The following is a 19,965-nucleotide window of genomic DNA, read 5'->3' as shown; positions in this document are numbered from 1 at the left end:
GAGCTAAAATAAAATATTCGTTACGAGTTTCATAAATTTCATATGAAATGAAAACGAGTGTAAGATCCTTTTTATAAAATAATCACGATTTGTGGCATATATTCGTGTAAAACAACCATTTTCATGCAACCTTGAAATGTAAAAAGACGTCATTTTGACTCAAGTGCGTAAGTCTGTGACGTCATGTACTTGTTCTATGCGTGACGTCACAATCGAAACAATTGGAACTTACAACCAATCACAGGACTGAGAGGTCATATTACATGGGTTTATACGCAAAAAATATGACACGGGTATATTCACTGAATAACACAGTATATTATGTGATAAATATTTTTAGGCATTTTAGCATAACCATGCAAGAACAGATACAGGAGTTACACCCCTATAGTCACCCAAACCTGCAACAGAACCTATACTCTTTATGTTTACCTCACGAAGCAGCAAAGTTAACCTAACGTTTCTAAGTGTCAGCAGAATTAAACATTCTCATTGTCCAATCAAAGTGGCAGCAGATGTTATACTTCTATGGTCCTTCGAAAGAAGTTGAAATTAAACTCCCATTGTCCGACCATGGGCAGTTATACGCCCATTCTCCTCGCTATGTGGCAGCAGAATCATTACTCTCATTGTCCAATTAAAGTGGCAAAGATGTTAAACAGGTCATCAATTGTCCTACGAAATAGGTGGAAATTATAATCCAATTGTCCGACCAGGTGGCAGTAGTTATATTCCCATTGTCCATACCATGTGGCAGCAGAACTTACTCGTGTACGTCTATTGTCCAACCACAGCAGCAGCAAAGGTTACACTCACATTGTCTACCACCTAGCTGCAGCAGATTGTTTTCTGTAGTCCACAACATATGACAGCAGAAGGTTTAATCCCAATATTCACTCTCAGTGGCAGAAAACATTATACCAACATTCGATCCCTAGTTGCAGCAGTTGTATTCTCATTGTTCTACCTAATAGTGGCAGCTGATTTTATGCTAATAATGGCCACCCGTAGTGGTAGCAATAAGTTATACTTTAATGGTACACTCCTAGTGGTTGCAGAAGTTACACTTCAATTGTTCATCCGGAGTGGCAAAATAAGTTATGTCTTCATTATCTATCCCCAGTGGCAAAAAAGCTTTAGTCCCATTGTACATCCCAAGTGGCAGCAGAAGTTATAAATGGTCTTCCATGGTCCACCCATAGTGGTGCGAGAGAATACCTTTAATGGATAACCACAGGACTAAGAAGAACGTGTTATTCCATTGTTCTCCCCAAGTGGCAAAGGAACGTATACTCCCACTGTACATATCAGGTGGCAGCAGAAGTTATACATGTTTTTCATTGGTCAATAATTCTTAGTGGAAGCAGACGTTGTATTCCCATTGTATAGTCCAACTCCTATGGTATCTGAAGGCAGCCGAAGTTTACTACTAGTGTCCACCCAAACAGACACTAGAGGCTAAACTAAGCTTCGTATCGAAAGTTCGTGTAAGTAAGTTAATGTTAAATGTCTTCCGGGTTCCTTTCCCTTAGTTCAAACTGAATTTCTTCCTGTCGTTGTATGTTCTGTCAGTTTCTAGAAATGAACTGCTCCCTACCCCTACTATAATGGGAATACAGGCAGCTATTTTGTGACCCCTCCCTGGCAGCCAACCTCCATATTACATCCATGTGATCATATAAATCCATCCGATATTGCCATGTGTATTACAAAGAAATCCTTTACGACAGAAAAAGTTGAGTCAGAGATACATATGACTAGGTTAGTCGTTTAACCATCATCTTACACTTCCGTAATGGAGGCATATATCGATCAGAATAGAACTGTGTCCACGTCATGGAAGTTGGGTCATCATTGCCATTATCTTCAACATATAGGCCAAACAAGTTGCACGAATGGCACCAACTGTACCACCACGCCCCCTTATAAAGATCGCTACAACTGAAAGGTGCATTGTCATTGTCACGGTCAAACGTAGAGAAAACCTTCCCGCTGTGGTACCAAATCGAATTAGCTGGAATAAGAGAATCATTTACGATGTGTATTAAACATATAGTCTGATTAAAGTTAGTTCTATTAATGACATCCCAAAGAGAATAAGTTACGGATGTTTTATGCATAATAAGTTCAGTTTAAGTATGCATGGTTCTGCAACAAGTTATAACGGAGACAAGAAATAAAATACAAACTTTATTAATTTTACAACGATTATGAAACTAGATTTTCAGACATTTGTTCATCAGCCTTGTTGGTCAAAATGGATCAAAACACATCATGACACCCACCACCAGTGACCACATGAGCAAGCTACAGAGGAAGTCATTTTTCTATGATACCCCGAGACTTATCTTTATGGCGTCAATTTTGTTATGATAAAATGTTTTACCGGTGAGTAACGAAGAATCTGATCTCCAAAACATTGACGATTAACCTACATTTAAGATATTTAGTATCAATCCCTACAATATTGCTTGATAATTCTTTGTAAAGTTTGCCATTAGGAATACCTTAACCTTTGACTTTAATTTCGTGATGGCATACCATTCAATGCGACTGCCTGAAATTAATATTGTTTCCATATATACAAACAAAACTAATGGGGAACATGGGGAACAAGAGGGATTTGAGAAAGATTTGTTCCGTATTTCCTGTAACCTATTGATAACCAGCATTGTTTACGGAGGAACGGAGGCGACTTGGAAAGCTCAATGTTGTTGATACATGTATGATGGTGTGGTCTGAGAATTTCCCTCTTAATGATTCCTATTCCGCTGCACTGTGGTATCTCCTATATACAGTAACCCCTTAACTTTCGTTTGGATATAACTGTAGCACTGTTTGGCTAGAGCCCTTCCATTGTCGTTTTTGATATTTTGTTTATTTGTTTAATTTTATTAAGTTTTCATAAAAGAATAAATTGGCAGTGGTATGGGTACCTTCAACTGAGAATATAAGGGGTGTGTGTCTCGTTCCTTCATGTATGTTGCTCTTCCGATTGAGAAGAAAGGTTATACCAAAATAAAAGGGGAAAACAAAATGTCCTGTCTTTACCAAAATAAACTTACCTAATGTACCTGTACCATTGGGGTATTGCAGTGTCAACAGGTACTTCTCTGTCTCAGATCCTATATCAAATGTTGTGTAATCTGCGTACTTGACATCCCCTTGCCAACTCTCCAACGTGATGCGCAGGGCTTGTCCCAACACCAACAGGCTTCTAATTGGTTCCATTCCTAGTAACGGAAAACTGTTGTATTCACCTCTTGTGCATATGTTTTACTATCTTTGGAACAAGCAAATTCGTGTCAAAGTAATTCGTGTCAAAGTTGTTTGTATACCTTTACATGAAATAATCCTGCAATTATAAACAACCTAACACACCAGTAAATTTACCTGGTGATATCAATATAAATACGTTTGCCCATCAGTATATATATATCTCCTCATATGGGTATGAAACCTAAATACACCAGTATAAATACCCCCTCTTCTGTATGAATATCGCACCATTTCCATGTTACTGTCTCACCACACAGGTAAAACACATCGACACATCAGTAAAAACACCTCGACACATCCGTAAGAAATCTTGACACATTAGTATAAATACATAGAAAACACAGTATTAATACCTCGACATTTCAGTATAAATTTCTTGACACATCAGTTTAAATGTCTCGACACATCACTATAAATACTTTGACACATCATGATGAATACATTGACAAATCAGTATAAATGTCTCGACACATCAGTTTAAATGTCTCGACACATCACTATAAATACTTTGACAAAACAGTACAAATGTCTCGACACATCACTATAAATAATTTGACACATCATGATAAATACCGCGGCACATCAATATAAATACCTCGGCACATAAGTATAAATACCTTGGCACATCAGTATAAATACCGCGGCACATCAATATAAATACCTTGGCACATCAGTATAAATACCTCGACACATCAGTATAAATGCCTCGGCACATCAGTATAAAAACCTCGACACATCAGTATTAAAACCTCAGCACATCAGTATAAATACCTTGGCACATCAGTATTAATACCAAGGCACATCAATATAAATACCTTGGCACATCAGTATAAATACCTCGACACATCAGTATAAATGCCTCGGCACATCAGTATAAAAACCTCGACACATCAGTATTAAAACCTCAGCACATCAGTATAAATACCTTGGCACATCAGTATTAATACCAAGGCACATCAATATAAATACCTTGGCACATCAGTATAAATACCTCGACACATCAGTATAAATGCCTCGGCACATCAGTATAAAAACCTCGACACATCAGTATTAAAACCTCAGCACATCAGTATAAATACCTTGGCACATCACTAAAAACACTTTGACACATCACTATAAATACATTGACAACAGTATAAATTCTCGACAGATCACTATAAATACTTTGACACATCACTATACATACTTTGACAACAATATAAATGTATCGACACATCACTATACATACTTTGACACATCAATATGAATACATTGACAAAACAGTATAAAATTGTTTCGACACATCACTATAAATACATTGAAAACAGTATAAATGTCTCGACACATCACTATAAATACTTTGACAACAGTATAAATGTCTCGACACATCACTATAAATACTTTGACACATCACTATAAATACATTAACAACAATATAAATGTCTCGACACATCACTATAAATACTTTGACACATCACTATAAAATACATTGACAACAGTATAAATTTCTCGACACATCACTATAAATACTGTGATACATCACTATACATACTTTGACAACAATATAAATGTATCGACACATCACTATACATACTTTGACACATCAATATGAATACATTGACAAAACAGTATAAAATTGTTTCGACACATCACTATAAATACATTGAAAACAGTATAAATGTCTCGAAACATCAATATAAATACTTTGACAACAGTATAAATGTCTCGACACATCACTATAAATACTTTGACACATCACTATAAATACATTGACAACAGTATAAATGTCTCGACACATCACTATAAATACTTTGACACATCACTATAAATACTTTGACAACAGTATAAATGTCTCGACACATCACTATAAATACATTGACAACAGTATAAATGTCTTGACACATCACTATAAATACTTTGACACATCACTATAAATACATTGACAACAGTATAAATGTTTCGACACATCACTATAAATACATTGACAACAGTATAAATGTCTCGACACATCACTATAAATACTTTGACACATCACTATAAATACATTGACAACAGTATAAATGTTTCGACACATCACTATAAATACATTGACAACAGTATAAATGTCTCGACACATCACTATAAATACTTTGACACATCACTATAAATACATTGACAACAGTATAAATGTTTCGACACATCACTATAAATACATTGACAACAGTATAAATGTCTCGACACATCACTATAAATACTTTGACACATCACTATAAATACTTTGACAACAGTATAAATGTTTCGACACATCACTATAAATACATTGACAACAGTATAAATGTCTCGACACATCACTATAAATACTTTGACACATCACTATAAATACATTGACAACAGTATAAATGTCTCGACACATCACTATAAATACTTTGACACATCACTATAAATTCTTTGACAACAGTATAAATGTTTCGACACATCACTATAAATACATTGACAACAGTATAAATGTCTCGACACATCACTATAAATACTTTGACACATCACTATAAATACATTGACAACAGTATAAATGTTTCGACACATCACTATAAATACATTGACAACAGTATAAATGTCTCGACACATCACTATAAATACTTTGACACATCACTATAAATACATTGACAACAGTATAAATGTTTCGACACATCACTATAAATACATTGACAACAGTATAAATGTCTCGACACATCACTATAAATACTTTGACACATCACTATAAATACATTGACAACAGTATAAATGTTTCGACACATCACTATAAATACATTGACAACAGTATAAATGTCTCGACACATCACTATAAATACTTTGACACATCACTATAAATACATTGACAACAGTATAAATGTTTCGACACATCACTATAAATACATTGACAACAGTATAAATGTCTCGACACATCACTATAAATACTTTGACACATCACTATAAATACATTGACAACAGTATAAATGTTTCGACACATCACTATAAATACATTGACAACAGTATAAATGTCTCGACACATCACTATAAATACTTTGACACATCACTATAAATACATTGACAACAGTATAAATGTTTCGACACATCACTATAAATACATTGACAACAGTATAAATGTCTCGACACATCACTATAAATACTTTGACACATCACTATAAATACATTGACAACAGTATAAATGTTTCGACACATCACTATAAATACATTGACAACAGTATAAATGTCTCGACACATCACTATAAATACTTTGACACATCACTATAAATACATTGACAACAGTATAAATGTCTCGACACATCACTATAAATACTTTGACACATCACTATAAATACATTGACAACAGTATAAATGTCTCGACACATCACTATAAATACATTGACAACAGTATAAATGTCTCGACACATCACTATAAATACTTTGACACATCATTATAAATACTTTGACAACAGTATAAATGTATCGACACATCAATATAAATACTTTGACACATCACTATGAATACATTGAGAAAACAGTATAAAATTGTCTCGACACATCACTATAAATACTTTGACACATCACTATAAATACATTGACAATAGTATAAATGTCTCGACACATCAGTTTAAATGTCTCGAGACATCACTATAAATACTTTGACAAAACATTACAAATGTCTCGACACATCACTATAATTGTTTTGACACATCACAATGATAACATTGACAAAACAGTATAAAATTGTCTCGACACATCACTATAATTACAACGACAACAGTATAAATGTCTCGACACATCACTATAAATACTTTGACAAATCACTACAAATACATTGACAACAATTTAAATGTCTCGACACATCACTACAAATACATTGACAACAGTATAAATGTCTCGACACATCACTATAAATACATTGACAACATTATAAATGTCTCGACATATCACTATAAATACTTTGACACATCACTATAAATACATTGACAACATTATAAATGTCTCGACACATCACTATAAATACTTTGACACATCATTAAAAAAATATTGACAACAGTATAAATTTCTCGACACATCACTATAAATACATTGACAACAGTATAAATGTTCCGACACATGACTATAAATACTTTGACACATCACTATAAACACTTTGACAACAGTATAAATGTCTCGACACATCACTATAAATACTTTGACACATCATTTAAAAAACATTGACAACAGTATAAATGTCTCGACACATCACTATAAATACTTTGACACATCACTATAAATACATTGACAACAGTATAAATGTCTCGACACATCACTACAAATACATTGACAACAGTATAAATGTGTCGACACATCACTATAAATACTTTGACATATCACTATAAATACATTGACAACAGTATAAATGTCTCGACACATCACTATAAATACACTGACAACAGTTTAAATGTCCCGACACATCACTATAAATACATTGACACTTCACCATAAATACTTTGACATAACAGTATAAATGTCTCGACACATCACTATAAATACTTTGTCACATCACTATAAAAACTTTGACACATCAATATAAATACTTTGACAACAGTATAAATGTCTCGACACATCACTATAAATACTTTGACACATCAATATAAATACATTGACAACACTATAAATATCTCGACACATCACTATAAATTCATTGACACATCACTAGGAATACATTGACAAAACAGTATAAAATTGTCTCGACACATCACTATAAATACATTGACAACAGTATAAATGTATCGACACATCACTATAAATACTTTGACACATCACTATAAATACTTTGACAACAGTATAAATGTCTCGACACATCACTATAAATACTTTGACACATCACTATAAATACATTGACAACAGTATAAATGTCTCGACATATCACTATAAATACTTTGAGACATCACTATAAATACATTGACAACAGTATAAATGTCTCGACACATCACTATAAATACTTGACACATCATTAAAAAATATATTGACAACAGTATAAATGTCTCGACACATCACTATAAATACTTTGACACATCACTATAAATACATTGACAACAGTATAAATGTCTCGACACATCACTATAAATACATTGACAACAGTATAAATGTCTCGACACATCACTATATTTGTTTTGACTCATCACAATGATAACATTGACAAAAAAGTATAAAATTGTCTCGACACATCACTATAATTGCAATGACAACAGTATAAATGTCTCGACACATCACTATAAATACTTTGACAAATCACTACAAATACATAGACAACAGTTTAAATGTCTCGACACATCACTATAAATACATTGACAACAGTATAAATGTGTCGACACATCACTATAAATTCTTTGACACATCACTATAAATACTTTGACATAACAGTATAAATGTATCGACACATCACTGTAAATACTTTGACACATCACTACAAATACATTGACAACAGTATAAATGTCTCGACACATCATTATAAATACATTGACAACATTATAAATGTTTCGACACATCACTATAAATTCTTTGACACATCACTATAAAATACATTGACAACAGTATAAATTTCTCGACAAAGCACTATAAATACTTTGACATAACAGTATTAATACATTGACAAAACAGAAGAAAATTGTCTCGACACCTCACTATAAATACATTGACGACAGTATAAATGTCTCGACAAATCACTATAAATCCTTTGACACATCACTATAAATCCTTTGACAACAGTATAAATGTATCGACTAATCACTATAAATACTTTGAGACATCACTATAAATACATTAACAACATTATAAATGTCTCGACACATTACTATAAATACTTTGACAACAGAATAAATGTATCGACACATCAATATAAATACTTTCACACATCACTATAAATACTAACAGTTTAAATGTCTCGACACATCACTACAAATACATTGAAAACGGTATAAATGTCTCGACACAACACTATAAATACTTTGACATATCACTATAAATACTTTGATTTGACAACAGTATAAATGTGTCGACACATCAATATAAATACATTGACAACAATATAAATGTCTCGACACATCGCTATAAATACTTTGACACATCCCTACAAATACATTGATAACAGTATAAATGTCTCTACACATCACTATAAATACTTGACACAGCATTAAAAAATATATTGACAACAGTATAAATGTCCCGACACATCACTATAAATACTATGACACATCACTATAAATACTTGACACAGCATTAAAAAATATATTGACAACAGTATAAATGTATCGACACATCATTATAAATACATTGACAACATTATAAATGTCTCGACACATTACTATAAATACATTGACAAAACAGTAGAAACATCAATATAAATACTTTCACACATCACTATAAATACTATGACACATCACTATAAATACTAACAGTTTAAATGTCTCGACACATCATTATAAATACATTGACAACAGTCTATAAATACATTGACAACAGTATAAATATCTCGACACCTGACTATAAATACATTGACAATGACACTTCACCATAAATACTTTGACATAACAGTATAAATTTCTCGACAAAGCACTATAAATACTTTGACATAACAGTATAAATGTATCGACACATCAATATAAATACTTTCACACATCACTATAAATACTTGACACAGCATTAAAAAATATATTGACAACAGTATAAATGTATCGACACATCACTATAAATGCATTGACAACAGTATAAATGTCTCGATGCATCCCTATAAATCCTTTGACCCATCACTATAAATACATTGACGACAGTATAAATGTCTCGACACATTACTATAAATACATTGACAAATGTCTCGACACATCACTTTTTGACACATCACAATGATTACATGTCTCGACATATCACTATAATTACAATGACAACAGTATAAATGTCTCGATGCATCACTATAAATACTTTGAGACATCACTATAAATACATTAACAACATTATAAATGTCTCGACACATTACTATAAATACATTGACAAAACAGTATAAAATTGTCTCGACATATCACTATAAATACTTTGAGACATCACTATAAATACATTAACAACATTATAAATGTCTCGACACATCGCTATAAATACTTCGACATAACAGTATAAATGTCGCGACACATCACTATAAATACTATGACACATCACTATAAATACTATGACACATCACTATAAATACAGTGACAACAGTTAAATGTCTCGACACATCAATATAATACTTTGACACATCACTTTAAATTCTTTGACATAACAGTATAAATTTCTCGACAAAGCACTATAAATACTTTGACATAACAGTATTAATACATTGACAAAACAGAAGAAAATTGTCTCGACACCTCACTATAAATACATTGACGACAGTATAAATGTCTCGACACATCCCTCTAAATACTTTGACACATCACTTTAAATACATTGACAACAGTTTAAATGTCTCGACACATCATTATAAATACATTGACAACATTATAAATGTATCGACACATCATTATAAATACATTGACAACAATATAAATGTCTTGACACATATATAAAAATTCTTTGACTCATCTCATTAAATACATTGACAACAGTATAAATGACTCGACACATCACTATAAATTCTTTGACACATCACTTTAAATTCTTTGACACATCACTTTAAATTCTTTGACATAACAGTATAAATGTATCGACACATCACTATTAATACATTGACAACAGTATATATATCTCGACACATCACTATAAATACACTGACAACAGTTTAAATGTCCCGACACATCACTATAAATACATTCACAAAACAGTATAAATGTCTTGACACATATATAAAAATTCTTTGACTCATCTCATTAAATACATTGACAACAGTCTATAAATACATTGACAACAGTCTATAAATACATTGACAACAATATAAATGTCTCGACACATCACTTTTTGACACATCACAATGATTACATGTCTCGACATATCACTATAAATACATTGACAAATGTCTCGACACATCACTTTTTGACACATCACAATGATTACATGTCTCGACATATCACTATAAATACTTTGAGACATCACTATAAATACATTCACAAAACAGTATAAATGTCTTGACACATATATAAAAATTCTTTGACTCATCTCATTAAATACATTGACAACAGTCTATAAATACATTGACAACATTATAAATGTCGCGACACATCACTATAAATACTAACAGTTTAAATGTCTCGACACATCAATATAAATACTTTGACATATCACTATAAATACTTTGACCCATCACTATAAATACATTGACAATGACACTTCACCATAAATACTTTGACATAACAGTATTAATACATTGACAAAACAGAAGAAAATTGTCTCGACACCTCAGTATAAATACATTGACAACATTATAAATGTATCGACACATCATTATAAATACATTGACAACAATATAAATGTCTCGACACATTACTATAAATACTTTGACAACCGTATAAATGTCTCGACACATTACTATAAATACTTTGACAACCGTATAAATGTCTCGACACATTACTATAAATACATTGACAACATTATAAATGTTTCGACACATCACTAAAAATTCTTTGACACATCACTTTAAATTCTTTGACACATCACTATAAATCCTTTGACACATCACTATAAATTCTTTGACAGAAGTATAAATGTATCGACACATCAATATAAATACATTGACAACATTATAAATGTATCGACACATCAATATAAATACATTGACAACATTATAAATGTATCGACACATCACTATTAATAAAAGTATAAAATTGTCTCGACATATCACTATAATTACAATGACAACAGTATAAATGTCCCGACACATCACTATAAATACACTGACAACAGTATAATTGTCTCGACACATCACTATAAATACTATGACACATCACTATAAATACTTTGAGACATCACTATAAATACATTGACGACAGTATAAATGTCTCGACAAATCACTATAAATACTTTGATTTGACAACAGTATAAATGTCCCGACACATCACTATAAATACTTGACACAGCATTAAAAAATATATTGACAACAGTATAAATGACTCGACACATCACTATAAATACATTCACAAAACAGTATAAATGTCTTGACACATATATAAAAATTCTTTGACTCATCTCATTAAATACATTGACAACAGTATAAATGACTCGACACATCACTATAAATTCTTTGACACATCACTATAAATGCATTGACAACAGTATAAATATCTCGACACCTGACTATAAATACATTGACAACAGTATAAATGACTCGACACATCACTATAAATGCATTGACAACAGTATAAATTTCTCGACAAAGCACTATAAATACTTTGACACCTTTGACACATCATTAAAAAATATATTGACAACAGTATAAATGTATCGACTAATCACTATAAATACTTTGAGACATCACTATAAATACATTCACAAAACAGTATAAATGTCTTGACACATCAGTACAAATGTCTCGACACATCACTATAAATTCTTTGACACATCACTTTAAATACATTGACAACAGTATATATATCTCGACACATCACTATAATTACAATGACAACAGTATAAATGTCCCGACACATCACTATAAATACTTGCCACATCATTAAAAAATATATTGACAACAGTATAAATGTCCCGACACATCACTATAAATACACTGACAACAGTTTAAATGTCCCGACACATCACTATAAATACTTGACACAGCATTAAAAAATATATTGACAACAGTATAAATGACTCGACACATCACTATAAATCCTTTGACAACAGTATAAATGTCTCGACACATCAATATAAATACTTTGACACATCACTATAAATACTTTGACATAACAGTATAAATGTCTCGACAAATCACTATAAATACTTTGACACATCACTATAAATACTTTGACATAACAGTATAAATGTCTCGACAAATCACTATAAATACTTTGATACATCACTATAAATACTTTGACACATCACTATAAATACATTGACAACAGTATAAATGTCTCGATGCATCACTATAAATACTTTGACACATCACTATAAGTACATTGACAACAGTATAAATGTATCGACACATCAATATAAATACTTTGACACATCACTATAAATACATTGACAACAGTATAAATGTCTCGACACATCACTATAAATACTTTGACACATCACTATAAATACATTGATAACAGTATAAATGTATCGACAACTCAATATAAGTACTTTGACACATCACTATAAATACTTTGACAACAGTATAAAAGTATCGACACATCAATATAAATACTTTGACACATCACTATGAATTCATTGACAAAACAGTATAAAATAGTCTCGACACATCACTATAAATACATTGACAACAGTATAAATGTCTCGACACATCACTATAAATACTTTGACACATCATTATAAATACATTGACAATAGTATAAATGTCTCGACACATCAGTTTAAATGTCTCGAGACATCACTTTAAATACTTTGACAAAATAGCATATATGTCATGACACATGACTATAAATACTTTGACAAAACAGTACAAATGTCTCGACACATCAGTACAATTGCTTTGACACATCACAATGATTACATTGACAAAACAGTATAAAATTGTCTCGACACATCACTATAATTACAATGACAACAGTATAAATGTCTCGACACATTACTATAAATACATTGACAACAGTATAAATGTATCGACACATCACTATTAATACTTTGACACATCACTATAAATACTTTGACATAACAGTATAAATGTCTCGACACATCACTATTAATACATTGACAACAGTATATATATCTCGACACATCACCATAAATACTTTAATACACCACTAAAAATACTTTGACAACAGTATAAATGTATCGACACATCACTATAAACACTTTGACAAAACTGTACAAATGTCTCGACACATTACTATAAATACATTGACAACAGTATATATATCTCGACACATCACTATAATTACAATGACAACAGTATAAATACTTTGACCCATCACTATAAATACCTTGACACATCACTATAATTACAATGACAACAGTATAAAGATCTCGACACATCACTATAAATCCTTTGACACATCACTATAAATACATTGACAACAGTATAAATATCTCGACACATAACTATAAATACTTTGACAACAGTATAAATATCTCGACACATGACTATAAATACATTGACAACAGTATAAATATCTCGACACATCACTATAAATACTTTAACACATCACTATAAATACTTTGACAAAACTGTACAAATGTCTCGACACATCACTATAAATACATTGACAACAGTATAAATGTCTCGACACATCACTATAAATACATTGACAACAGTATATATATCTCGACACATCACTATAAATACATTGACACATCACAATAAATACTTTGACGAAACAGTACAAATGTCTCGACACATCACTATAAATACATTGACAACAGTATAAATGTCTCGACACATCACTATAAATACTTTGACAAAACAGTATATATGTCTCGACACAAAACTATAAATGCTTTGACACATCACTATACATACTTTGACACATCACTATAAATACTTTGACAAAACAGTACAAATGTCTCGACACATCATTATAAATATATTGACACATCACTATAAATACATTGACAAAACAGTATATATGTCTCGACACATCAGTTTAAATGCCTCGGCACATCACTATAAATACTTTGACAAAACAGTACAAATGTCTTGACACATTACTATAAATACATTGACAACAGTATAAATGTCTCGACACATTACTATAAATACTTTGACAAAACAGTACAAATGTCTCGACACATCACTATAAATACATTCACAAAACAGTATAAATGTCTTAACACATCAGTACAAATGTCTCGACACATCACTATAAATACATTGACAAAACAGTATAAATGTCTTGACACATCAGTACAAATGTCTCGACACATCACTATAAATACATTGACAAAACAGTATACTATGTCTCGACAAATCACTATAAATAAATTGACACATCATGATAAATACCGCGGCACATCAATATAAATACCTTGGCACATCAGTATAAATACCTCGACACATCAGTATAAATACCTCGGAACATCAGTATAAAAACCTCGACACATCAGTATTGAAACTTCAGCACATCAGTATAAATACCTCGACACATCAGTATAAATATCGCGACACGTCAATGTTTATACCTCGATACATCACAATAATTACTTCTGCTAAATAATAGAAAAATCTGAAAACATCCGTACAAATACCTCGACACACCAATACACTTACCTCGGCACTTGTGTACATCTGTATAAACCAAGGCCTATCAGAACAAATAACTTGGCAGATCAGGATAAATTACATAGCAAAACCACAAAGTTGATATATATATACCTAGCCAGAATTCTCCATTGATATGTCCAAATCCATCTTTGTACTCTGCCCAGGACCGCATGAAGTCAACGCTACCGTCATATCTGTTCTGAATCACCTGTTTGTTATAAGGTATAGCTGAAATGATTTCTCATCATCTGAGATCCCTTAATCTTTTATTTCCACCAGATGTAAAAGAATGGGCTAGCAATACAGATAAAATGCGTTATTTCGGCCTCCATTTTACAACCGATCGTGCGTCATTATCTACTGATGTCAATAAATAGTTACATAACAGACAACGCTCTTTAAAAACGGGTTTCATGACAATGGATAATATTATTGATTAAGTAATCGTTTGTGATATCAGTTTATTCATCCTGTCAGTCTACCGTGTTTACCGGTCATATGGATACCAGGTCATTGTGACAGCCGTTTGCTTTTTGTTTGTCAATCTTATTTCATGATAATGGACAAGAGGCCCAGAGGGCCTGTATCGCTCACCTGAATATATTTAAAATAATTGGTATGAAGTAAAGATATAGCACTCCATGGTAGGTGTTGTAAGTACATATGAAGCCCCTCCCCTATGCCCCTAGGGGGGTCATACCAACCGTTTATCCAAAATTGAGACCCCTTGGCCCAAGGATGTTCCAGACTAAATAATGATAAAATCCCTTAATCCCGATGGTCGAAGAAGGATTTTAAAGGTTTTATCTCTATTTTCCTTTTCGGCCCCGCCCTTCTACCCCCTGGGAGACAATACCCACTGCTTATACAAAACTGAGTCCCCTTGGCCCAAGGATGCTCCAGACTAAATTAGGATAAAATCCCTAAATCCCTATGGTAGAAGAAGGATTTTAAAGGTTTTACCTCTATTTTCCCAATTGGTCCACGACTCTCTGCCTCCAGGAGGGTTAGACATACCGTTTATACAAAATTGGTTCCTCTTCACCCAAGGATGCTTCATACCAAATTTGTACAAAATCCTGTCATTAGTACAGAAGAAGAAGGTATTTGAAGAATTTGCTATGTTTCCCCTATTAAGCCCCTCGCTTCTGCCCTCAGGGAGGCCACACTCGCTGTTTATAGGAAATTGAGTCCCTTCTGCCCAAGGATGCTCCAGACTAGATTAGAAAAAAAATCCTTAATACCTATGGTTGAAGAAGGGTTATAAAGGTTTTACTTCTATTTCCCCTATTGGGCCCCGCCCCTCAGGTTCCAGGGGGGCCACACCCACCGTTTATACAAAATTGGTTCCCCTTCCCCCAAGGATGCTTCAGACTAAATACGGAACAAATCTTTTGATTCCTACAGAAGGAGGAGGATTTTATTGAATTTGCTATATTTCCCCTATTGGGCCCTGCCCCTCAGCCCCCAGGGGGGCCACACCCACCATTTATACAAAATTGAGTCCCATTGGCCCAATGATGCTCCAGACTAAATAAGGAAAAAATACCTTACTCCTTACGGTAGAAGAAGGATTTTAAAGGTTTTACCTCTATTTTCCCTATTGGGCTCTGCCCCTAGGGGGCCACACCCACCGTTTATACAAAATTGAGTCCCCTTGGCCTAAGGATGCTCCAGACCAAATTTAGTCAAAATCTACTTGGCCCTTCAGGACTAGTAGCGTTTTAAAGGAAAAGTTGACGGACGAACGGACGGACGACGGACGCTGCGGTATGGCATAAGCTCGCCATGGTCCTTCGGACCAGGTGAGCTAAAAATGTTTTGGTATTCAGTTGTAACATATGAAATGTTCCCTTACCGTCCACGGTCCTCCAGGAGTGTCCATATCACAGTAGACGTCAAATGTTGTCCCTGTTACCGGGGTAACGGTAAACACACCGGAACCATAGCTTAAACCCACGTCGTTACAGTCTGCCAAACCTTTCAACAGAGAATAGAAAATGTTGTTCAAAGAAAACTTGATCAAAACTGAAATAGAGAAACGAACTAAATTATCCGATAATAGTAGCACATAATACATGAACAATGACGGACTGCAAATAACCACCTTCAATCTGTAAATTTCGTAACGGTGTCTTCGTATACTGTTGTATTATTTCAATGAACATAAAAATATACTAGTGGGGCGACACCTGAAGGGGTGTCACAGATGGAATGAAGTGTAGAGGGCAATAACTCTGTTTAAACACGGGTAAAACTTCTATTCAACATGACATTGAAGAAATTGTTTAAGTGTTTTAACAAATTTGACCCGTTTGACCTTGAATAAGGGTCAAAGGCATTTCCTTTTGAAAAATTTGTGTGGTATAATGCTGCTGTAAAGGCAAAGAAAAAGAAATGGACAAAATTTACCTTCGGACCAGGTGAACTAACAAGAGTAGCGTAGGACAGAACAATATACGGCCGTCGAATGCCATATAGTGTTATATATTAACTTGCATTAAAATAAGATTTGCATCACCTTTAGAGTGGCTAGCTAGCTATATATAGCATGCTATAAATCTCACCTTTCACTACAAAGTGAAGGTTCGATTTTCTTTAATTTTCTAACAGTTTGAGGAAAACAAGTAATCAAAAGACTGGTCTCCAACTCATTATATTAACACAACTTGATATCATGATTATGAAGCCTACCAGTTTCGAAGAAATCGATAGAAAACTGTAGATCTTCGGACAAGATTCAAGTACTAGAAATAAACAAAGGGCAATAACTTCTACAAAAATAGGCGAATCAAATGTTTGTTCAAAGAAACATAACTATATATCATGACTATAACGATTTCCAAGTTTCAAAGAAATCGGTCGAAAAATGTAGGAGGAGATCGCCGGATAAAAACCAAATACTGAAATAAACAAAGGGCAATAACTTTTGCAAAAATTGCCAAATCAAAATTCTTTATAGGGCAACACTACAACATGTCATGATAATAAAGCCAAACAAGTTTCAAAGAAATCGATCAAAAATTGTAGGAGGAGATCTCCAGACAAAAAATCAAATACTGAAATAAACAAAGGTCAATAACTTTTTGCAAAAATTTTCAAATCAAAATTCTTTTAAGGGAAACACAACTTCATACTGTGATGTCATATACATGACATTTTGAAATCTTGGCTGTTATGTCACTGTTTATCTATTTGGGAATTAGTGTCTGTTGCTTAAAACAAATATAAGCTGAAGTTTGGATAGGATTTCTGTTGTTCATTATCACTGTGTAGGACTGTGATAGCTAGCTAGTACCGAAGCGGGTATGGACGCTGGGCGCAGACAAGCCACATGATGTTTTCCGATATTTCTAGTATTTTCTAGTAGCGTAGAGACAAATAAAGGAGCACAACAGTTATACAATAAACAATGATTTATGTGATGCAGATAATTTGTAAACTATTTCATGCGATCTGAAGATATTGGTAAGAAATGACTACAAAGTACCGGTACAAAATCATTTAAAAAGAAAGAAGATGAGAAAACTATTAAAGTATGACATATACAATGATGAAACGGACGTTACTGGCATATGTAGATGATACCGGGATAAACATATAATGGTCATATGTCTAAATGTAGTCATTACGATGTCATTGACTTAAATGGTTCTTCGTCTGTGTACGGCGAATAGTTGTTGATACATTTTCAACTGTACGGCAGCTATTATGTTAACAGTACGGCGAATAGCTATACTAACATAACAATGCTTAGAGCGAGCATTTGTTTGTTTGTTTGTTTGTTTGTGTCATTTAGGGCCATGGTGATTTTTTTGATTTTTTTTATTTCTTTTAACAAACAGGTGAGTAGCGAAGATAAAATCAGATAAAATGGTTCATTTTAAAAGCATTCGCATTGTACGTGTAGATAATTAACAAGAGGCCCAATGGGCCTGCATCGCTCACCTGGTATAAATCTCACACTTGTAACCTTAAAAGTGATCTAAGATAAAGCAACAGGCAAAATAAAATATCAGTATTTATGATTAAAGTTCATTCAAAAGAACCTGTTATTTTTTTTTTAAACATTTCACCCCTGTGATTGAAAGTCGAACAAGTCATTATGTTGAACAAATTGTATAGCCTTTCATCTCAGGATGCAACTTGCAAAGTGTCAACATCCTGGGACCCATGGTTATTCAGAAGAGGTCGTTTAAAGATTTTAAACAAATTTGACCCCTTTGACCTTGAATATAAGTCAAAGTCATTCACTTAAACAAACATAGTAGTCCTCGATCCCAGCATGCTACTGACTAAATATCAACATCCTGAGCATTTTGGTTATTCAGAACAAGTTGTGTTTTTTTTTTTTTATATTT

General features: G+C 32.9%; 1 protein-coding gene across 2 annotated transcripts in view; it reads right to left on the bottom strand.

Moving 5' to 3' along the window:
* Positions 1-270: 270 nt before the first annotated feature.
* LOC110461934 (ficolin-1-like) overlaps positions 271-19,965 on the bottom strand; it is a 28,610-nt gene continuing 8,915 nt past the window's right edge. Inside the window, exons 2-5 of one of the 2 annotated variants that reach the window (XM_021515675.1) lie at positions 17,463-17,584; positions 15,716-15,812; positions 3,066-3,233; positions 271-2,014 (exon numbers count right to left, since the gene is read on the bottom strand). In XM_021515675.1, the coding sequence (XP_021371350.1) occupies positions 1,758-2,014; positions 3,066-3,233; positions 15,716-15,812; positions 17,463-17,489 (549 nt within the window). In that variant the 5' untranslated portion in view covers positions 17,490-17,584 and the 3' untranslated portion in view covers positions 271-1,757. Of the gene's footprint in view, positions 2,015-3,065; positions 3,234-15,715; positions 15,813-17,462; positions 18,133-19,965 lie in introns of those variants that run through there. The other variant, XM_021515674.1, reaches the window with a different exon arrangement.

Source organism: Mizuhopecten yessoensis, unplaced genomic scaffold, assembly GCF_002113885.1.
Source record: "Mizuhopecten yessoensis strain PY_sf001 unplaced genomic scaffold, ASM211388v2 scaffold10711, whole genome shotgun sequence".
NCBI lineage: Eukaryota > Metazoa > Mollusca > Bivalvia > Pectinida > Pectinidae > Mizuhopecten > Mizuhopecten yessoensis.
Note: the sequence above shows the minus strand (reverse complement) of the source record. Positions and strands in the feature narration are given on the sequence as shown.